Raw genomic sequence first — 21576 nt, 5'->3', positions numbered from 1 at the left:
CCCAGTATATATCTGTCAATATCTGTGTGGAGATCCTGCCGAAGGTCATCTGGAGGACACCTGCTAAGAGGAAAGGGTTTAATGGTCAATCGCTGGATTTGATTTCCTCCCCACAATCCTCAGCCAACAACAAGCCATCGATTATTCCGTCAAGGAAGAAAACTGTGAAGAGAAGTTTGGGGGTGAGCGTATTAACGCTAAAGCCTCTACACACAAGCACGCTGGACCTATGAAGCTCGACAAGACCACCAGAAATCTCTCGACAAACTATACATTCTTATCCACAGCGCTTCACTGCAAAAATGCTTTTCTTACTTAGTATTTTTGTCTTGTTTTGGGAAAAATAACTCAAAATGAAGAGAGTTTTTGCTTAAAATAAGATAAATAATCTGCCAATGGGGAGAGAAAAATAATCTTGTTTTCTGGTTGAATTAAGATTATTTTTCTCTCCCCATTGGCAGATTATTTATCTTATTTTAAGCAAAAACTCTCTTCATTTTGAGTTTTTTCCCCCAAACAAGACAATTACTTTTGCTTGTCTAGTAAATGTTTCTAAAGCCCTTCACACTCCGATTCCGGCAAATACACGGATAATGCGACGTAGCATTTGTTCCCGGGCCGCTAGATTTGGTCCATTCACACTAGCCCCTTCCACACTGCACGTCGGACCCGCAATATTCCCGGAGCATTGCCGGGTCGCCTTCTGTGTGAAAGCAACCACGTCCCGGCATTGATTACCGAATTCGACCCGGGTCGGGGACCTAGTAACATTGCGGGGTTCGATCCGGGACGAGCGCTGTGTGAACAAAAGCCGAAACTAATGCCTCAACGTGTGTGTAGTTATCGTGCGACTCCTAGAGATTGTGTTTTCAATAACACAACCCTGCAGTGCCAGAAGAGCTCGTCGGTGTTTTAAACGCAGAGTGTGTTCGTATACAAAAGAAACTAAAATTAAACAAGCAGAAATGAGCGCAAACTGGACACAAGTCGAGACCACGGAGCTCCTTACTATCCGCGCTGAAGCGGAGATCGCTCGCCGTTATACGTCACATCCGGATGTCACGCGTCAACTCGACCCGGGACCGTTACGGGTTGTGTGTGAAAGCGCTCATATTACGGTATTTCGCTGGCAGTATGAATGGACCAAATCTAGCGGCCCGGGAACAAATGCCGGGTCACATTATCCGTGTATTTGCCGGAATCGCAGTGTGAAAGGGGCTTCAGCCAGCGAAATACCGTAATATGTGCGCTTTCACACACAACCCGTAACGGTCCCGGGTCGAGTTGACACGTGACATCCGGATGTGACGTATAACGGCGAGCGATCTCCGCTTCAGCGCGGATAGTAAGGAGCTCCGTGGTCTCGACTTGTGTCCAGTTTGCGCTCATTTCTGCTTGTTTAATTTTAGTTTCTTTTGTATCCGAACACTCTCTGCGTTTAAAACACAGACGAGCTCTTCTGGCACTGCAGGGTTGTGTTATTGAAGAAACAAGCTCTAGGAGTCGCACGATAACTACGCACACGTTGCGGCATTAGTTTCGGCTTTTGTTCACACAGCGCTCGTCCCGGGTCGAACCCCGCAATATTACTAGGTCCCCGACCCGGGTCGAATTCGGTAATCAATGCCGGGACGTGGTTGCTTTCACACAGAAGGCGACCCGGCAATGCTCCGGGAATATTGCGGAGCCGACGTGCAGTGAAAGGGGCTTTAGTGTGAGAATTTTTAGATATTTTGACTAGAAACAAGACAAAAATACTAAGTAAGAAGAGCATTTTCTGCAGTGTTCAGCATGTATAGCCTGTTATATGCATGTGGCGATGCCGTGTCACATGTATATAATATGAGACACACCGACTCTCAGTAATGACAGAATATCTTCATGCACATATTAATCACTGATTGGCTTTACGTTTGTGGATCTGAGCGGGAGGAATATAATGTCATTACTGAATCGCAGGCAAACAGTCAATGCAAAGAAGGCACAAGGGCATTCTCCGGCACACGGGCCAGTTTTATAACAGATGGCACACCGAGATAAGATTATGATTTTTGTGTCACGGTATTAAGATAAGGAATTGCTGTACAACTGAAATGACCCCTTGTGTCTTCTTCCTGGTCCCATCCACCCTTTTCCAAGGGCAAAATACACACAGATAAAACACGGCTTGACTTCAAAGCGCCGTTGGGCTTTACGCTCTACACAGGGCACACGATGTCAGGCTTTGAAGTCAATAAAACAACCCACGCAATGCAAAAACAAACAGACGAAATCATATCCATATGAAATAACAGAAAGAACGGAAGCAAAACTAGAGGACACCAGAAACGGGAAGCAACACAGGAAATACAGAAACAGCCAGGATGGACGGCATGAGGAAGAAAAGAGGGAGGAGGAGGAGGAGGAGGAGAAGAGGCAGATTTTGTCTGGGTTTGTGGTCATCCACAACAAAAGGCTCAAGGGCATTAGGAGAGGAGAGGAGTGACTACTGAAATCCTCAAAGTCTGCCTAAAGGAAAGGGGGACATTTGGACACACCAAGGAAATACAGAAGGAGTCAATACAATGCTGCCCCCGTTCAGAAAAACAGGAACTCAAATGAACATAATATGGGGTTTGTTTTATTTTCATTTATAGTAGGGCTGGGCGGTATGACCACAAAACAGGATTTTTGCTCCTAATACACTGCAAAAAATTTTCTTACTCAGTATTTTTGTCTTGTTTCTAGTCCAAACATCTAAAAATTCTTAAAACGAGAAGTATTTACTAGACAAGTAAAAGTAATTGTCTTGTTTTGGGAAAAATAACTCAAAATGAAGAGAGTTTTTGCTTAAAATAAGATAAATAATCTGCCAATGGGGTGAGAAAAATAATCTTAATTCAAACAGAAAACAAGATTATTTTTCTCACCCCATTGGCAGATTATTTATCTTATTTTAAGCAAAAACTCTCTTCATCTTGAGTTATTTTTCCCCAAAACAAGACAATAATTTTTACTTGTCTAGTAAATGTTTCTTAATGTAAACGATATTTTGACTAGAAACAAGACAAAAATACTAAGTAAGAAAAGCGTTTTTTGCAGTGTATGCTGTGTACATTACATAATCATGTGCTAATGACTATTTTGGAATAATCCAGTGATACTTTTGAGTCCAGTGAAGTTGATTCTTTCCTCTTTTTATATGAACACAAACCAAAATATCAGATTACATGCATTATAAACAAACAAAGTCAATTTCATAAAACAGAAATTGCACTATAAATAGGAGTGAATGTGCATAAAATAGCCGAACTAACCCAGGGTTGTGCAAAATTCAGAACTGACTCACTTTCGGTTTAAGAGAGTGCATCAGTCGGCGTCCGGATGTAAAACTCTATTCATTTTCTCCATAGGGAAATTCATTTTTAACAATAACTTATAAACCTATAAAGACAGGCTTACTGTGAGCAATGAGGTTGTTAATCGATGGTCTCTGACTCTGTTGAAGCCGTCACCCTGCATCATATCAGCTTAGTTTTAAAAGAATCATGTTTATCAGCGGAATTCCTGGAGAAAAACTACATTACCCATGATGCAGTACAGAGCATTCCACCAATCAGTGAGTCGAAACGAGCAGAATGCAGCAAAATTGATGCAAAATGCAAATGATGTAATCAAATCAATGCTCTTAAAATACTTAAAACAGTAGTTTTATATTTTTCCATCATTTTTAGTTAAATTTAGCAGGTCACAATGCTTCATGGGATTGTAGTTCTTTCCCCTCACTAGAGCTGTTAAGTACACTACCTCGTATTTTTCTCGTAGCTGGTTGGTTTGTTTCATTGCTTATAACGCTTTAACAAAGACAAAACATTTAAATGAATGGAAAAAATACTTACAAAACCAGTGCAGCTAAAAAAAGTGTACAGCCACTAATACACTCTATTGGAATTATAAATATGAGTGAATGTGCATAAAAATCACCAAAATACACCAGGCTTGTGCAAAATTCAGAATTGAAGACTGACTCATTTTCAGTTCAAGAGTGAATTTGAAGAGAGTGCAACAGTCGGCGTCCGGGTGTAAAACTCCATTCATTATAACTTATAAACCTATAAAGACAGGCTTACTGTGAGCTACGGGGTTGTCAATCATAGCATTTGATTCTTTTGAAGCTGTCAACCTGCATTATTTCAGCTTAGTCTTAAAATAATCATGTTTATCAGCGGAAGTCCTGGTGAAAAACTACATTACCCATGATGCTGTACAGAGCATTCCACCAATCAGAGAGTCGAAACGAGCAGAATGCAGCAAAATCGTTACGAAGGACGTAATTGAGTTAATCTTGCAGCGCTCTCAAAATATTTAAATGAGTAGTTTTATATATTTTCCATTGTTTTTAGATACATTTTCATAATTTCATAAAATGCTTCATGGGATTGCAGTTCTTTCCCTCACTAAAGCCATTAAGTATTTCATCTTGTATTTCTGTCTGATTTCCAAAAACCTCAAATCAAAGGTTTGTAGTGTTGTGATTATCCTTTAATAATGCTTTAACAAAGACTTTTTTAAAACAGAAATGAATGGAAAAAATACTAACGAAATCAGCACAGCTTAAAAAGAAAGGGTGGGCACTAATGCACTCTATCGGAGCTTACACACGCAATGCATTCTGGGAAATGAAGTGTTCTTTCACCCTGTTCCAAAAGGACTTTTTGTTAAACTTTTAAAGTCAACTCATTTCTAATTCGAAATGCAATTCTACGTCCAGTTTGCGACCTCAGTTTAAATTCCGGTGTGAATGGGATTTTAAAAAGCATGGTCAAGTCAGTTCTGAACGCTGCAAAACCTTGATATTAAACCCATGAAATGCACAACAGCTCTGGATTCATATGTTACATCGTGTCAAAACTAAATAAATCACTCCCATTGAAATCAAACCATGTACACTGGAGTTGTTCGAAACAAACGCTGGATATTTTAAATTGCACCACAGGTCTCCACCTTATTTTTAGCCGGATATGTAACTTGAATGTACGAAGCTTTCGGTGTAGCTGCACAAAAACAGTTTGATATTATGTGTTTATTATAATCATGATCATTAAAATACACCGATAGAGGCTAATCACTCGAAGTCTCGCACATTCACAGAAACTGGCTTACTTGTGCTGCAAAATAAGGTGGATAAACCGGATGATAAAGTCAGGCCGTCCAGCTGACTAGTTTAGTTGTTTAGCACGAGGGACGTGGTGCGACACTACTGCGTAGGGCTGTGCAATATATCGAAATTCGTACATTTCGCAATATGCATATCGCAACGGCACGCAATATCTGAATGATTTTAATAGCCTACTTCAACATTGTGAAAGGTGTTTGTTTTAGGTCGACGCATAGAGCAGAGAATAGACTGGCCACACGCCTGTTAAAAGGACTTTATCATGACTGATAAAGCACATATGAATGCCTTATTCTGCATCCCTCAGGGCTGGACTGGTAATCTGGCATACCGTGGGCCGACGCACTTTGGGGCCGGTAAAAATGTTGTACCACTGACAACATGCAGCGATAACGGCTCATTGGTTTGTCTTCTGAATTGTCAAGCCGAAGCGCGAGAGATCTCCCCTCCATATTTCGTTTTTTTCTATTTATTTATTAGTATTTGAGCGCATGGAACTGCGCAGGCTAATATCCGCACAACGCAGCCGCTGACGAACGTACGCTGCGTTTAAATGCTGGTCTATAAACGGCTCTCTGACTCCGAACACAATCGTGTGATATGGAAACATTACAGGCTCTGTGTCGAATCAGCTGAAAACAGCCGCGAGCATGTGTTCATGACGAGGTATATAAGTAAAAAAAATGTTCACCTGTAGAAAATACGAAAACAGCCTCTATAAAAGTGATTTATATTCTGCAATATTAATTTAAGTAATATAGCAACATTTTAATAAATGTTTCTTCCAAAACACCATATTTCTTCGCTGTTAGCTGCAATGTAACTTGTGGTTCTGCTGAAGTTAAACGTTTGTGTGTTGCCGTTTTCCAAATATAATAGTTTATTATATATGTTTTATATATTTTAGAAACCATATAGCCATATAATGAGGAGAAAGGTTTTTACAGTCTATGTTTTTTACAATTACATTTATGCATTTAGCAGACGCTTTTATCCAAAGCAATTTACAACTCAGGAGAACAGGAAGCGATCCGTCAAGAAGAGGCGACGAAACACAAAAAGTGCCCTAAATACCAAGATTTGTATACTGCTCAGAGTAGCAAAAACCAGAAAAGGAAAGAAGAAAGGAGAGATAGAAGAAGAAAGGTTTTTTTTTTCTACCCTGTGACCACCATGATCTTACATTTAAATGAATCCGGCCTACAGTTAAACTACAGTCTATAAAACAGCTTTAAAGTCTGGATCCCATGAATCAAGGACAAAGCTTTTTTTTTCTCTTTAAAAGTTTTATTAACTTTTTTTAATACATTTAATGAAATTTAATAGCCTTGTGAAATATATATATATCAGTGTCTTACTTAAATGATGTGTTAACTCTTGAAAAATATGATTGTTCAACCCAAAAATGTGATCATTTACTCACCCTAATGTCATTCCAAACCTAAATGATTTTATTTCTGTGTAGCATAAAATAAAATAATTTGAGTGTTTTTTTGTTCATGCAATATTCAAATGGTAGCCTAACCAAAATGGCTGGGTTGCCAACATTCTTCAAAACATCTTCTTTTGTGTTTCCCAGAAGTCATGCAGGTTTGGAACGACATGAGAGTAAATGATGACACCATTTAAAAGAAGTAAATTTACTGCATCCTAGCTCAAAATCATCAGTGCTTTACTGCCAAGGGCATTTCTGTGTGACAAAAAAAGCAATATTAAGTTTATCTGCATTTGTAGCAAATTCGATAATATCTATCATTATTCTTCCTCGTCCTAGTTTTATTTATATACGCGAATTTAAGGCCCCAACCCCAGAAAAACATTCACGGGGAACTCATGGGCCGGATGGGCAGGGCGTGCCAGAGCTGAATTTTAGCCCCAGTCCAGCCCTGGCATCCCTTAATCCGACCCAATACCTAAACTTAAATACTACAAAAACTACCTTACTAACTATTAATAAGCAGTAAATTAGGAGTTAATTGAGGCAAAAGTTATAGTAATAGTGAATATGAGTTCCCTATACTAAAGTGTTACCTTATTTATATATATATATATATATATATATATATATATATATATATATATATATATATATATATATATATATATATATATATATATATATAATTTAAATGTTACACACTAATAGCAATAAGGTATCGCATATCGCATTTTTCTTCAATATCGCACAGCCCTACTATACTGTGTTATTAACTATCAACTAGTTGCTTATTAGCATGCATATTACTAGGATATTTGCTGTTTATTTCTACAAAATCTACCTTACTAACTATTAATAAGCAGTAAATTGGAGTTTGAGGTAAAGTTGTAGTTAATAGTGAATGTGTTTCCTATACTTAAGTGTTACCTTATTTTTTTTATATATAATTGAAATTTTACACACTAATAGCAATATCGTATCGCATTATTTAACAAGGTATTGCATATTGCGTTTTTCTACAATATCGCACAGCCGTACTACGGTGTGTTTCAGCCTCTAGCTACTACAGTACATAGACCACTCACTCTGCAACACGGATATGGTGGCTTGCGTTCGGATCCAGCTCATGGCCGGGTTTTGGCGCAGGTCGTTTCGGCGCGCGTCGTTGCTGGCCCGGCATTCGTAGATCCCGGCGTCCTCCAGTGTGAGGCGAGAGATTGCCAAAACGCTCACTCCATTGGCTCCATAGGCCGTGTTGATGGACACCCGGCGCTTTCGGGCCCCGTCCCACAGCTGCTTGAAGGAGTCCGCCCTGTTAATATCGGCATACCACCACTGGATCTCCGGCACAGGATTACCGACCACATCGCAGTACAGCTCAAAGGCGTCTCCCGTGAGCTTTATCTCTGACATTGGCGACTTCACAAACCCAGCTGGAGAGGAAGAGGGAGTGTGTGAAGGAAAACAGGGAGAAGAGGGATGTGCGAGAGAAAAACCAAAATGTCGGATCAGTTGGAAAACACAAAAGAAGAATGATCCAAATGCAAATCAAGAAGAAACAAGCAACAAATCAGAAATGAGTGGAAAACAGTTGGAATACAGTAGACAGAATAACAGCATCAGTGAGAAACAGGTTAACGGATCTTCAGACACTCTTCATCTTGGAGTCTATTGTAGATATAGTTCACCAGGAAATAAGCATTTGGCCACCATTTCAGGGTTAGTTCACCAAAAAATGAAAATCCTGTCATTAATTCCTCCTGTGGTTGGCCAGCCGTCAGACCTCCGCTCATCTTCACACACAGATGAAGATATTAGTGTTGAAATCCGATGGCTCAGAAAGGCCTTCATTGACACCAATGTCATTTCCTCTCTCAAGACCCATAAAGGCACTAAAGACGTCGTTACAAAGCCCATCTCACTACAGCGGCTCGACAATCATTTATGAAGAGGCCAGAATAGAGTTAGTGCGGGAAAAACACTAAATAACGACTTATATAGTGATGGACGATTTCAAAACAAAGCTTCAAACCGTTATGAATCAGTGAATCGATTCATGATTCGAATCGCCAAAGTCACGTGACTTCAGCAGTTTGACACGCGATCCGAATCATGAATCGATGTCAATGAAGGCCTTTCTGAGCCATCGGATTTCAACACTAATATCTTCATCTGTGTGTGAAGATGAGCGGAGGTCTGACGGCTGGCCAACCACATTAGGGTAAGTAATTAATGACAGAATTTTTATTTTTAAGTGAACTAACCCTTTCACAAAAACAGAAATGTTAAAGAATAACAGCATACGAGCAAATGATGGCAAAATGTTAATTTCTGAGTGATTTTTCCACTTTAAACATTCTCATACACGTTTTTGTAAAGGCTTGTTTACTTTTCTTCATACACTATACTTCGTACACCATAAATATTATTGGAGTATGTTTTACAAGAAATTATTATTGCAGTTTTTCTACTTCAAAATGTTGTGTTACTCGGCATAAATGTGACATTTAGTTAATGTTAATGCATTAACTAACAATGTTTAAAACAATAAGGGCCCGATTTTAACGATCTGAGCACATTGTCTGAAGCTCTTACGGCGTGTCTGAATCCACTTTTGCTAGTTTAACGGCGGGAAAAATGGTCAGAGCGGCCGACGCATTGTCTAAAAGGGTCGTCCCTTATCTCTTAATCAGTCATGGGTGCGTTTTGGGCGTAACGTGCAATAAACCAATCAGGGTCTCATCTCCCTTTCCCTTTAAAAGCCAGTTGTGCTCGCACCATTCACTATTTAATAGACACCTAATTCAACCTGATGAGGTTGTCTATGAGTTTAAATATGTTATATGGTGGTTGAGGAGAGACCCCTGACAAGCGTTTTGGGTGTACAGTAGTACATTTGAAAGCGCTATATAAATGCCCCTCATTCCTTCATTCATTCATTCATTCATTCAAATACATGTGTGTATTGCCACGATTGGTCAAATAACTAGCCATTCATTCATCATTACTGCAAATAGGTCATTCTGATGTGTGTAATAATCAGAGTGTGTGTGTGTGTTGTGCACCGCCTAAAGGCTCATATTACTAACACACACTCTAAAAAATGCTGGATTGTTTTAACCCAGTGTTGGGTCAAATATGGATTAACCCAGCGATTGGGTTGTTTTAATCCTGCAGTTGGGTTAAATATTTGCTTAAGACAACCCAATCGCTGGGTTAAAACAACTTAATTGCTGGGTTAGTCCATATTTGACCCAACATTGAGTTGTTTTTTACCCAGAATTTTTTAGAGTGCAACCTTTAAATAACACAGAAATGCTGCACTATTGCCTTTAGAGCAGGTGTGTGTTGGTCAATGGTTAGTGGTTTTCAGTTCCTCACAATAGTAACACTCCAGACATCACAACAGACTGGGCCATCTGCCAATCAGAGCAGAGTCGACCAATCACAGCAGACTGGGCCATCTGCCAATCAGAGCAGAGTCGACCAATCACAGCAGACTGGGCCATCTGACCAATCAGAGCAGAGTCGACCAATCACAGCAGACTGGGCCATCTGACCAATCAGAGAAGAGTCGACCAATCACAACAGACTGGGCCATCTGACCAATCAGAGCAGAAGGTGGGTTTAGTTTTGCCCGTTAAAATTTTATTTTATGACCGCCACAAAACAAAAAAAAACAAAAAAAAAACAAAAATTATATATATATATATTTTTTGTGGCTTCTTTTTTTTTTGTCTTTACCAATATATGTTGTACCCCCCCCCCAAAAAAAAACAAGAATTTAGCAACATTGTGAACATTTTCTTGCTTTAATATATCTTGTGAATTTAATTTGAATGTGTCGTTTGCCTGATTGTTTTCCTGATAAATAGCCTTTTGTCAATCAGAAATAAACTGAATTCAAGATATATATTCTCTGAAATCAAGTCTTTTTATTGCACACGCTCTCCTCTAATTAAATGTTAATCCTTGTTTTAAGGATGTTTAGATATTTTCTGTGCTGCAAAACAAGACCCAAACCTCAGATTGTTTTTGCAGTGAGCTTTTAAGCGCTTAAGAAAAGGTATTTTGCAAAGCTCCAGATGGCAAAAAAACACCAGCATCGCTGTTGATCCTGGAAAGCGAGAGATATGAAGAGACGAGGCCTTCCAGATGAAGTTATTATTGTAAAGGATTACCGGGCCTGTAAATGAAATGATGAAGGTTTGCCGGAGTTTAGAGCCGACAGAAAGGTGATATTCACGGGCACGGGGGAAAGAAATACAGGTAACAACTTAGAATAATGGCCTGTTATTAATACACTGTAAAAAATATTGTTGGTTTAACTTAAAGTAAGTAACCTGGTTGCCTTAAAATTTTGAGTTCATTGAAATTAAAAATTTGAGTTGATACAATGAAGGAAATTTGTTTAATAAATAGAAACTCAAAATATTATTGTTTCTGAACCACATAAAACATTTGATAAATCATGAAAATAGCACAATTTGGCTGCGTCATCACAAATAAAACACACATTTACCCAATATGCTTACAAAATCTTTTAACAATATATGAATAAAGGTTATTGATTAACCCTTAAGACCTAGGACATTTTTGGGGCGCCTGATGTGCCTCTACTTTTCTTTGTTTTCTCACCCATTCTAGCAGTTAGCATCAAGTGCTATATATCATTTTAAACAGAAGAACCTGAAGTTTCCATCTAGCTCATTTGATGTCCCAATTTTACATTCATTTATTCTGAGAATGGATTAAATTCATATAATTTCAAGAAAAATGGCAGCAAAAATGTGATGTTTTTACTGTGAACTCGAACAGAATTTCATGAAGTTTGGATTTTTTCCTTTAGAAAGTTAGACTTGGTTGTTTTACACTTCCAGATAAAATTTTGTCTACATGTAACAATCCCTCAGCAAGTTATAGCCCTTTATTATAACATTATTCTAGGCGTTTCTAGGTTTTTGAGTGAAAACGGGTGTATTTTATTTACTGACAGTGTGTAATAAAGTAATAAAGTAAACAGAAAGATTGTTATATAATAACAACACTGAAACAAACATTTTTCTTCAGAGAAATATATTATAATTTGAATATGAAAAACAAACGCAAACAATACATCAAGTTTTGAAATAAAATATATTGGGGCTACGTTTACATGTGGGCGGCTATTTTCATAAACGGACATTTCAACCTCTCTGCACATAATCTTCTCAAACACAAATTGAGGAAAATATAATAGTGAAAATTGTGTAAAACACAAACTACATACAAATAGAGAAATATACTGGCTGTGCTCTGCGAAATATAAGCGTTTTGCACGCGTTTATATCTGTTTGGTTTCATGATGCATGCAAATTCACACCCACATTAATTTTTCAAAGAAACGTGATTCGTGGTTCAAAAGACCAAACACTGTGTTTGTTGGTTGAGTTGATGAAAGTTTCAACGAATCTGGGCACGGGGGTGGGACTAATAATAAAAAAATAAAATTCTGTTTGGCTCAGGGGAACAACCCACGTGTGTTTCCTGGACAAATCAATGCTGCATATTTTGATGACGCATCCACGCTGACTATGGAGCCTCTGAATGATCAATCGCGAGATTATACCTATGGAAAGCGGAGATTCTCCTCTTTACGGTGCCGTTTACGGCATACAGATTAGATTTGCAGTTTAAAAGTTATTAAACATTTTAGAAGGATAGTTATTTTTAGCCGCGGGCGGCTGTCTCGGTCTTTAAGGGTTAACTAAAAATTTCAATTTCAGTGAACTCAAAATTTTAAGGTAAGCAGGTAACTTATTAAACCTGGTAATTTTTTTACAATGAACTATGCAGGAACACTGTAAAACATTATTTAGAAAATATAAGTTACCTGGTTGCCTTAAAATTGTGAGTTCATTGAAATAAAATGTTGAGTTAATACAATGAAATTTTTTTGAGATTCGACAACCTATATTAAAATATTATTTAAAGGCCCACTGAAGTGCTTTGAAACACGCCGCATTATTCGATGTGTTGACGTGATTTCCCCTGAAACGGCTCCAGCTGTTAGCGGCTCCTCCCCTTTTTTGAAACAGCCAATAGCGTTTCGTTAATATACAGTTTGACTAGAGCGCAAGAGCGGACCTTTCTCTGTTTGGTAAAGCCAGTTTCCTCTAACCGTTTATCATCATAATCTCCTCCATATCGCCTTGAAATGCAGCATTCTGTGCAGAATTCAAATGGGTCCGATAAGTTTGTTGTCTGCGCCGACTCGCGCATATGATCCGCGCTGCGCTCGCGTGTGTGTAGTCTAAATTTAGACCAGAGCCGTTGGTGTGTGTGCGCAGAGGCGGTGCGTGAAACTAACGTGAGACTTCATTCACCTCAAATGAAAGCATATTTACACTGAATTATTTCCTATCACAATTATAGTGTGCTGTGCCTTTCACCATGTAGAAATTAGTAAATGTGTGTAAACAACTGACCGATTTCAGCCGCCGCTTCGGCAGTGTAGGGGGCGGGCTTTAGATTCTAGAGAGCATTTTGATTGGACAGAAGATTTAACGAGAAAGTGAAGTCTGCGATGATGTCACGAGATTCGTTTTAACGGAAATGAGAGACTGTACATTTTGAATGCTCATATCTCCTAAATGCAAATTTTGTCATAGTTTTGGAGCACACACCAGCTTATTAATAACTTTAAGGCTAACACAGTCATACTAAAAGCTAAAAAACTTCAGTTTTGATTTCAGTGGGCCTTTAAAGATTATGTAAGCATATTGGGCAATTGTGTGTGTTTTATTTGTGATGACGCAGCCAAATAGTGCTATTTTCATGATTTATCACATTTTTTATGTGGTTCAGATACAATAATATTTTGGGTTTCTATTTATTAAACAAATTTCCTTCATTGTATCAACTCAAATTTTTAATTTCAATAAACTCACAATTTTAAGGCAACCAGGTTACTTACTTTTTTAAGTTAAACCAACAAAAATCAACAATTTATTTTTACAGTGAAGTAAAGCAGGACTAATGCGTAGCACTACATTAACACTTCAGCTACTATTAACTAATATAGAAACAAGCTGAACTAATCAGTGAGTAATGAATTTAGGAGATAGTTACTTATTAAGTAATCAATAATTACTGACTGAGATTAGCCTCATTAATAACTATTAACTAACTCACCAATGATCACATTATTGTGTGTCTGAGATGTAATTAATCATATTCTTTACTCTGAATAAAGTCATAAAATGCATCACTAATACTTAAGTGTTATCTAGTCATTATGCAGGAGCTACTGGTCATCTGGAGCATTATTTTAAAGTGGGAAATATGATTTTTCACATTAAAATAATGGTCCAGATCACCATTATCCTTGAAGAGTGATTGGGTACGATGCATTTTATTACTTTATTCAGAGTAACAAAGGACAATTTTTAAGATCTACTAGTGATCTAACAATGTTTTCCACTTTTAAATAATGGTCCAGCTCACTAGAAGTTCCTGCTTTATGACTAGATAACACTTAAGTATTAGTGATGCATTTTATGACCACATTAAGAGTTAAAAAAAGACAATTTCTCACATCTCAGACTTGTTAATATGATTAGCGTTTAATTAGTAATTCTTTATAATTTTTATAATTAGTTATTAGTGATGCCAGTCTTATTCAGTAGCTATTAATTGCATAATAAGAAACTATCTTAGTCCTGAATTTAATATTACTCACTGATTAGTTCAGCTTGTTTCTATATTAGTTAATAATAGCTGAAGTGTTAATATAGGGCTACATTGTAAAAAAAATAAGTAACCTGGTTGCCTTAAAATTTTGAGTTAATACAATGAACATTTTTTTGAGATTCGACAACCTTTATTAAAATATTATTAAACGATTTTGTAAGCATATTGGGTAATTGTGTGTGTTTTATTTCTGATGACGCAGTGAAACATGCCAAATTTACCTATTATCATGATTTATCACATTTTTCATGTGGTTCAGATACAATAATATTTTGGGTTTCTATTTATTAAACCAATTTCCTTCATTGTATCAACTCAAAAATGTTTATTTCAATAAACTCAAATGTTTAAGGCAACCAGGTTACTTACTTTTTTAAAGTTAAACCAACACATTTTTTTAGTGTACTTATTAGTCCTGCATTACTTCCTGCATATTTATCTATTAATAATAGACCATTATTCTGAAGTGTTACCAAAATTCGCTTGCATCGTGCCTCAGATCTACTCGCTGCTCGCTTGCGCTCGACCCCTGATGGTTTTACATCGTTCCCGTTTATGGTTTCAGATTGTCACATGTATCCGTGAGATGTCAGAGCTGACTAATGCACAGGTGGTGTGAGCCGCAAACATGTAACCTTAGTCACAGTCTGGAGGAGACTCAGCTGCATCTCCGAGCTTCATATCATCTTCATCTTTCATTATACACAAAATAACATGAGCTTGCTTATCACCGTGGCATCTACACTGCAAAAAATGCTCTTCTTACTTAGTCATTTTGTCTTGTTTCCAGTCCAAATATCTAAATATTCTTAAATCAAGATGCATTTACTAGATCAGTAAAACGACATGAGATATTTTTTCTTGTTTTGTTGAAGATAAAATCAGAATGAAGTGAGTTTTTGCTTAAAACAGCCGAAATGATCTGCCAATGGGGTGAGAAAAATAATCTTATTTCTGATTGAAATCTTGTTTCTTATTGTAACAGAAACGAGATTATTTTTCTCACCCCATTGGCAGATCATTTCGTCTGTTTTAAGCAAAAACTCTCTTCATTTAGATGTTATTTTCAACAAAAAAAGAAAAAATATCTTATGTCGTTTACTTATCTAGTCAATGCATCTTGATTTAAGAATATTTAGATATTTGGACTGGAAACAAGACAAAAATATTAAAGGGGCGGTGAAATGCTGTTTCATGCATACTGATCTTTTTACACTGTTAAAGACTTGGAATCCCATACTAAACATAGACAAAGTTTCAAAAGTTAAGGTGGACGTTTGATGGGAGTATTTCTTTGTCAAAAATACTACTTCCGGTTAGTCATAAGTTTCGGCAAGTTTTTTGAGATCATGCGTCCCCTTTGACGTTAATGGGGGCGGAATTTCCTTGTATGGGCCTTACGGACAATTCTACCGGAAGCGCGTGAGAGAGAGAGAGAGAGAGAGAGAGAGAGAGAGAGAGAGAGAGAGAGAGGGAGGGAGAGAGAGAGAGAGAGAGAGAGAGAGAGAGAGAGAGAGAGAGAGAGAGAGAGAGAGAGAGAGAGAGAGAGAGAGAGGGGGAGAGAGAGAGAGAGAGAGAGAGAGAGAGAGAGAGAGAGAGAGAGAGAGAGAGAGAGAGAGAGAGAGAGAGAGAGAGAGAGGGAGAGCGAAAGTAACAGCCTACGCCCATCAAAGCGCTGGCTTGTAGGCTGCTGGACAGGTGATGTGCACAACTAACAATGTCACCAAAAAAGTGCGTTTTTGGTTGCCAGACCAAGACAGTCCTGCACAGATTCCCCAAAACCCCGCGTTAAGGCAACAGTGGATGGAATTTGCTTTTCCGGATCAGCAACTGAGTTGCGCGAATGTTTATATCTGTTCGCTGCATTTCGGTGCCGACTGTTTCATAAACAAGGCCCAGCTCGACGCCGGATTTTCCAATCGCCTAATGCTGAAGGATGGAGCAGTCCCAACGTTAGAACCGCAGGCGGTGAGTGAGACTGCTTCAAATGTCTGTGTTTTTGTCTGTGTTAGCCCAAACATGATCACGTATAGTTAATTGATCAATGGAGCATGCGATGTGTAGTGCGTGTACATTTGTTTAGCTGGCCACTATATGTGTAACTTTATGTTTGTGTATTGTAAAAGCACTCCAAACAACAATACACAAAGAGGGGGGAAATATGTTGAACTCAATAAGCGCGCTTCTTCATTCAAATGCGCTACTATTCCGTGTCTTTCTATGTAAACACTAACTTAGCCTGCCGTGCAAAACCAGTCCGCTTACTGTCTACACAAACCACGCGTAAACACACAAACACACGTGCACAACTGCACTTCCCACATGTACACCTTCAAAGACAAAAATACGACGATATAATTCAAGTATAAATATGTAAATAACACAAGCCGCTAAGCATATTATATAGTTAGTGTATAACTTGTACCACATAGAGACGTCCTGCTCTAGTCGTTTTTGCTGCTGCTCCTGTTCAACTGCAGCCTCTGGGTCTGATTCCGGATCATAGATGTATGGCTGTATCTGATTAAAAGCCATATTTTTATTTTGAATAAAGTTTTTTTCCCGCTGTTAGGGATGACACAGCTTTACGACGCACTCGACTCAACACAATAGCAGCAGCGAGCACACGTCATTATTTAGCTCCGCTCACACGATACGCCCCCGCCCGCTCGGCTTTTTTCGGAAAGACTCGGAACAGCGCATCTTTCTTATATAATTATAAAAAAAATAAAGACTTTTCGGAGATATGCAGGATGCAATGCTACTCTATAGGTACTCAAGATTGACATGACACTGACTGAAACTGAGTGTTTCACCCCCCCTTTAAAGAAGAAGAGCATTTATTTGTATTTTTTTTGCAGTGTACTCGCGTAGTCTTGTTTTCCAGAACAAATATCTAAACATACATTAGTAGGGATGCAACGATTACAGATTTTAGTGGTACGATTATTGTCTGATAAATGATCACGGCTTCACGATTATTATGCATTCATTAATTTCACAACAATGTATAAAATCACAAACACTAAGTGTTATTTTTTGCTACCTTTTAGACTAGAAATAACACAGTAACCAAATAATACAGCACAAAATAATAATAAAGACAAAAGTCCATCTCTCCCTTTGGAATTAAAGAAAGGATTTAAAGAAAGCTGACCTCTGCTCTGTCAACATGAGGGGAATAAACCCAACTCTTACTGTCACTAATGCTGCGTTCAGGCAGGTTTTTGAGATTGACATTTAAATGAATTAATAGCCTATATAAAAAAAGACGTGTGTAGTTTGTTAAAATTATATTCCATTCACTGATATGTACACTGAAAAAAAGGAAAACACACATTGTCCAATTTACGTAATATTATTTGCGATCTTCGCAACAATATTGTGTTTCTCTTCTAAGCGTGATTTGTTTGCTTTCGATTAATGTAATTCTCTTAAATGTGCAGATTACATTATTTGAGATTAATGTGAACCAATCAAGTACTCGAACATGATTTTTCCTGAAACTAGTTCCCAGCATGCTTTGCTTGGGACTTGATGAGAAGAGTACAATTGTTTAACTTAAGTGTTGTTTTATGTGTTATTTGGGCAAAATTAGAGACTTTAGATTGTTTAATAGTGTTTAATGTTAATTATGTTGGAATAATTAGAACCATTTAAATTATACTGGGTTACCGTAGTGGAGAAGAGCGGAGCGATTGCTGAGGCTGTGGACTGAGACAGCACATGGCATTAAAGAGCATTTCATAGCACTTGACAAGTTCATTATGTGCTATTGCTGACTAACTGAATGAAAGCTAGTTAGTACAGTTTTATAAATCAGTCATGTAACCAAAAAAAAAAAAAAATACAAAAAAATAATAAAGATTGTGATTTGATTAAAGAGACAGGGTCTCAAGCCCCCCTGCACACCACTGTTGTTAGGAAGCCATTTTAAAATCATTTTGAGATTACTCAATTGGGTTACTTAAAAATTACTTCATTCCATGATGTTGAGGTTATGTGAACAAATTATGTTTGTTTAACTTAAAGGGGGGGGGGGGGGGGGCGGATTCCCATCCTAAACATAGAAATACTCCATCAAACGCCCAACATTAGTTTTTGAAACTTAGTCTGTGTCAAAAATACTCCTTCCGGTTTCTCACAAGTTCCAGAGTTTTTTTTTCGAGTATGGGTCGGCTTGACGTTAATAGAGCGGAAGGTCCTTGTATGGGCCGTACGGCTCTTCTCCCGGTAGGGTGCGCGCGCGTGACTAGAGCGAGAGAGGAAACGCACGCCCATAAACACTCTCAGCTGCAGATCCAGTCGTCCGTGAACACTTCTGACGCGCCGCTCCACTTTATTCCTATGGGTGACGTCGAGCGACTTCAACGCTTCAGCACAGCATTCTGGGAAGGCAGCGCTGCATTTGAACCGATTTGAACGCAGAAATGACGGGAAGCTTCACAACATCGCGGATTTCCACGCCTTCCACGCACAGGACTTCCCCAAATCATACCAAAGAAGTGTGTTTTTGACGGAGCGGTCCCAGCGATAAAGGTTCGGTCCTGCTTTGGAAGCAGCCGGTGAGTAAAACTGCTTCAGATGTCTGTGCTGTCGGCTCGTCGCGTGAGTAAACATCAGTAAACGACACGATCGCGTGCTTCCTCATTCAAATGCGCTAACGGACTCCATTGCTGCTCTCTGTATAACGTTACACTAGTCTGACGTGCAAAACCGTTTTGCTTGCTACTGCTAAGGTTTAGTCGCATACAATAGTCCATAAACCGAATCATGTCCTCATAAACTGCGAGTAAAGACACACAAATGTTGACAGGCCACTAAATACAGTCCATACCACAGAGACGGACGTCCTGCTGCTGCTGTTTCTCCTGTTCAGTTTATTTCAGCCTCCGAATGATTCTGGATCATATATCTATTAGCTGAGATCCATAGCGATGGGTTTCTCCACGCTTGAGGACGTCACCGCTCGTCATTCTTTAGCTCCGCCCATTCGATACGCCTCCAGGCGCTCGTTTTTTCCGGAAAGACTCGGTACAGCCCATATTTCTTTTATAAATATAATAAAACTAAAGAGTTTTCGGAGATATGAAGGATGCAATACTACTCTATAGGTACTCAAGATTACATGAGATTGACTGAAACTGAGTGTTTCACCGCCCCTTTTATTGATTCATGTGGAACCGATGTACATGATTAAATCATGTAAATCCAACACACATTTTTTTCAGTGTATATATGGAAGATGCAATAATGCTTTCAATTATAATTTAAATAAATGTTTTATTTACATCAGATACACAATGTGCATGAAACAATAAAGTCTATGTATCTCGGGGAAAATTGATGAATTTACGTGATGAAAACATATCCTCTGAATTACAAACTCATTGTGCATTATATAAACAAACATGATCATTATAAAGATGTTTAAACGACAAAACACATTCACTTTTAATTCACATGTGTTTGCACTGTTAGTTAAGATGAAAGTAGGGTTGCACGATTAATCGAAATTAAACCGCAATCGCGATTTGACTAATGTGCGATTATGAAAGCATAAAGGCATATTTGACCAGCGAAATATATCTCTCTGCCACAGATAATCAAAAGAAACACTCGGTGTAGAAGAACCTTTAAGGTTAATTAACCGTGACGTTTTTTAAGCACCGTTAATCGCTGCATCCCTATTTACTAGAGAAGCAAAATCGCACATAAAGAAAAAAATAGTCAAAATTAACGAGGGTAAATATCTGCCAACATCTGTCAATTTTTCTGACCCCATTACCAGATATTAAAGTGTCAATTTGTCAAATGCTTAACTCTTTCCCCGCCAGCGTTTAAAAAAAAAGTTGCCAGCCACCGCCAGGGTTTTTGACAATTTTCACCAAAATTTAATAGCCCATAGAATATTTTGTTAAATGAATATCTGAGCAATATATCAAAATAAAGAGCTGACCCTCTTCTTTTAAACAAAAAAAAATCGTTTTATTCTAGCTTCATGCATTCCTTTTTTATCAACACTTGAATATGGGTAGGTTTCATAAAAAAAGCAACATTTTGAACAAAAAGCTGAGAAAATCAAATTTTTGTGAAAGACTGACTCCAGATCAGATTCAGAGAGATGATCAAACACAGATGGAGTAGATCGAGTCCATCAACCCCTAATGCTTACACAGTCCTGTAGCTCATCCTGGGTCCACATCTCATTCAGTAACATTAGGCAGTTTTGATTCATATGCTGTTTAATGAGGATGATCACGTTATTTTTAATATGCATATGATTACATGCGATCGCTCGTTTCACTGCGTCTTCCTCACGTGTGTTTTTATTAGGAGATTCAGTACTCATTCAGAAGATGCGCAATAGCGCCCCCTAGCGCCCGACAGTGAAAACACAGAAAATTCTGTTATTGGCCTGGAAGCGTTGTCTCACAAATAACGGAAATTTCTGTGTTTGGCGGAGAAAGAGTTAAGCTTTTCCTTGAGCTTTTGACATATAAGAGGTCATCTTACTAAAAGAACAGAAGATCGACGCCCACTTCATCATCACAACTTTGGCTCCGCCCACTGGAGTGTTAGTGAGATGACGAGGAGAGAAGAGCGACTAAACGTAACATCACCTCCACAAGGATCCTAATGCTAGGATTGTGCTTATTTATTCTCAGCAATGTGAATGTCTCAGCTGAGCATTATTTATTTGTATTCGGCACATTTCACCGTGGATTCTTTGGGGAATCAGTCATAATTTTCTTTGCAAACTGACTTTTATGATATGGACTCGACTGTAATGCCACAACATGTGAGTAACCGTGTTCATTCTAATGCCTGATCTGAGATCAGTGATTTCTGATTCATGTACAGTCAGATGATCTTTGTCTGTGTGTCAGTAAATCAAAGCAGTGACTAAACGTCAACTTCACTTTGTTTCTCTTAGTAGAATGAAAATAATCTGTAATTATAACTGTGATTAAATTATATATAGAAAGCAATCAAAGAATGCTCACTTTACAATCGCTGGAGCTGTCAATCAAACAGAGCGAGTCTATCAGTGACTGAGTTCTGGACTCCCGTTATAATCAACTAATCTCTTATTTATATTGTGTTTGCACTGTTAGTTATGATGAAAGTAGTGCGGCACGATTAATCGAAATCGAACAGCAATCGCGATTTGGCTTATGTGTGATTATGAAAGCATAAAGGCTGTGATTTTAATTAAATAAATATTCATAAATATCTGATTGGGCAAATG

General features: G+C 38.1%; 1 protein-coding gene across 3 annotated transcripts in view; it reads right to left on the bottom strand.

Annotated features, from left to right (window-relative positions):
- The window catches only part of nptnb (neuroplastin b), a 79642-nt gene that overhangs the window by 40658 nt on the left and 17408 nt on the right, over positions 1–21576 (bottom strand). For 2 of the 3 annotated variants that reach the window (XM_067419137.1, XM_067419136.1), the window contains one exon: positions 7679–8026. The exons of the other annotated variant lie outside the window; for it this stretch is intronic. In XM_067419137.1, coding sequence (XP_067275238.1) covers positions 7679–8006 — 328 coding nt within the window. In that variant the 5' untranslated portion in view covers positions 8007–8026. The remainder of the gene's footprint in view (positions 1–7678; positions 8027–21576) is intronic. 3 annotated transcript variants of the gene reach the window in all.

This window comes from Pseudorasbora parva, chromosome 16 (assembly GCF_024679245.1).
Source record: "Pseudorasbora parva isolate DD20220531a chromosome 16, ASM2467924v1, whole genome shotgun sequence".
Classification (NCBI taxonomy): Eukaryota; Metazoa; Chordata; class Actinopteri; order Cypriniformes; family Gobionidae; genus Pseudorasbora; species Pseudorasbora parva.
Note: the sequence above shows the minus strand (reverse complement) of the source record. Positions and strands in the feature narration are given on the sequence as shown.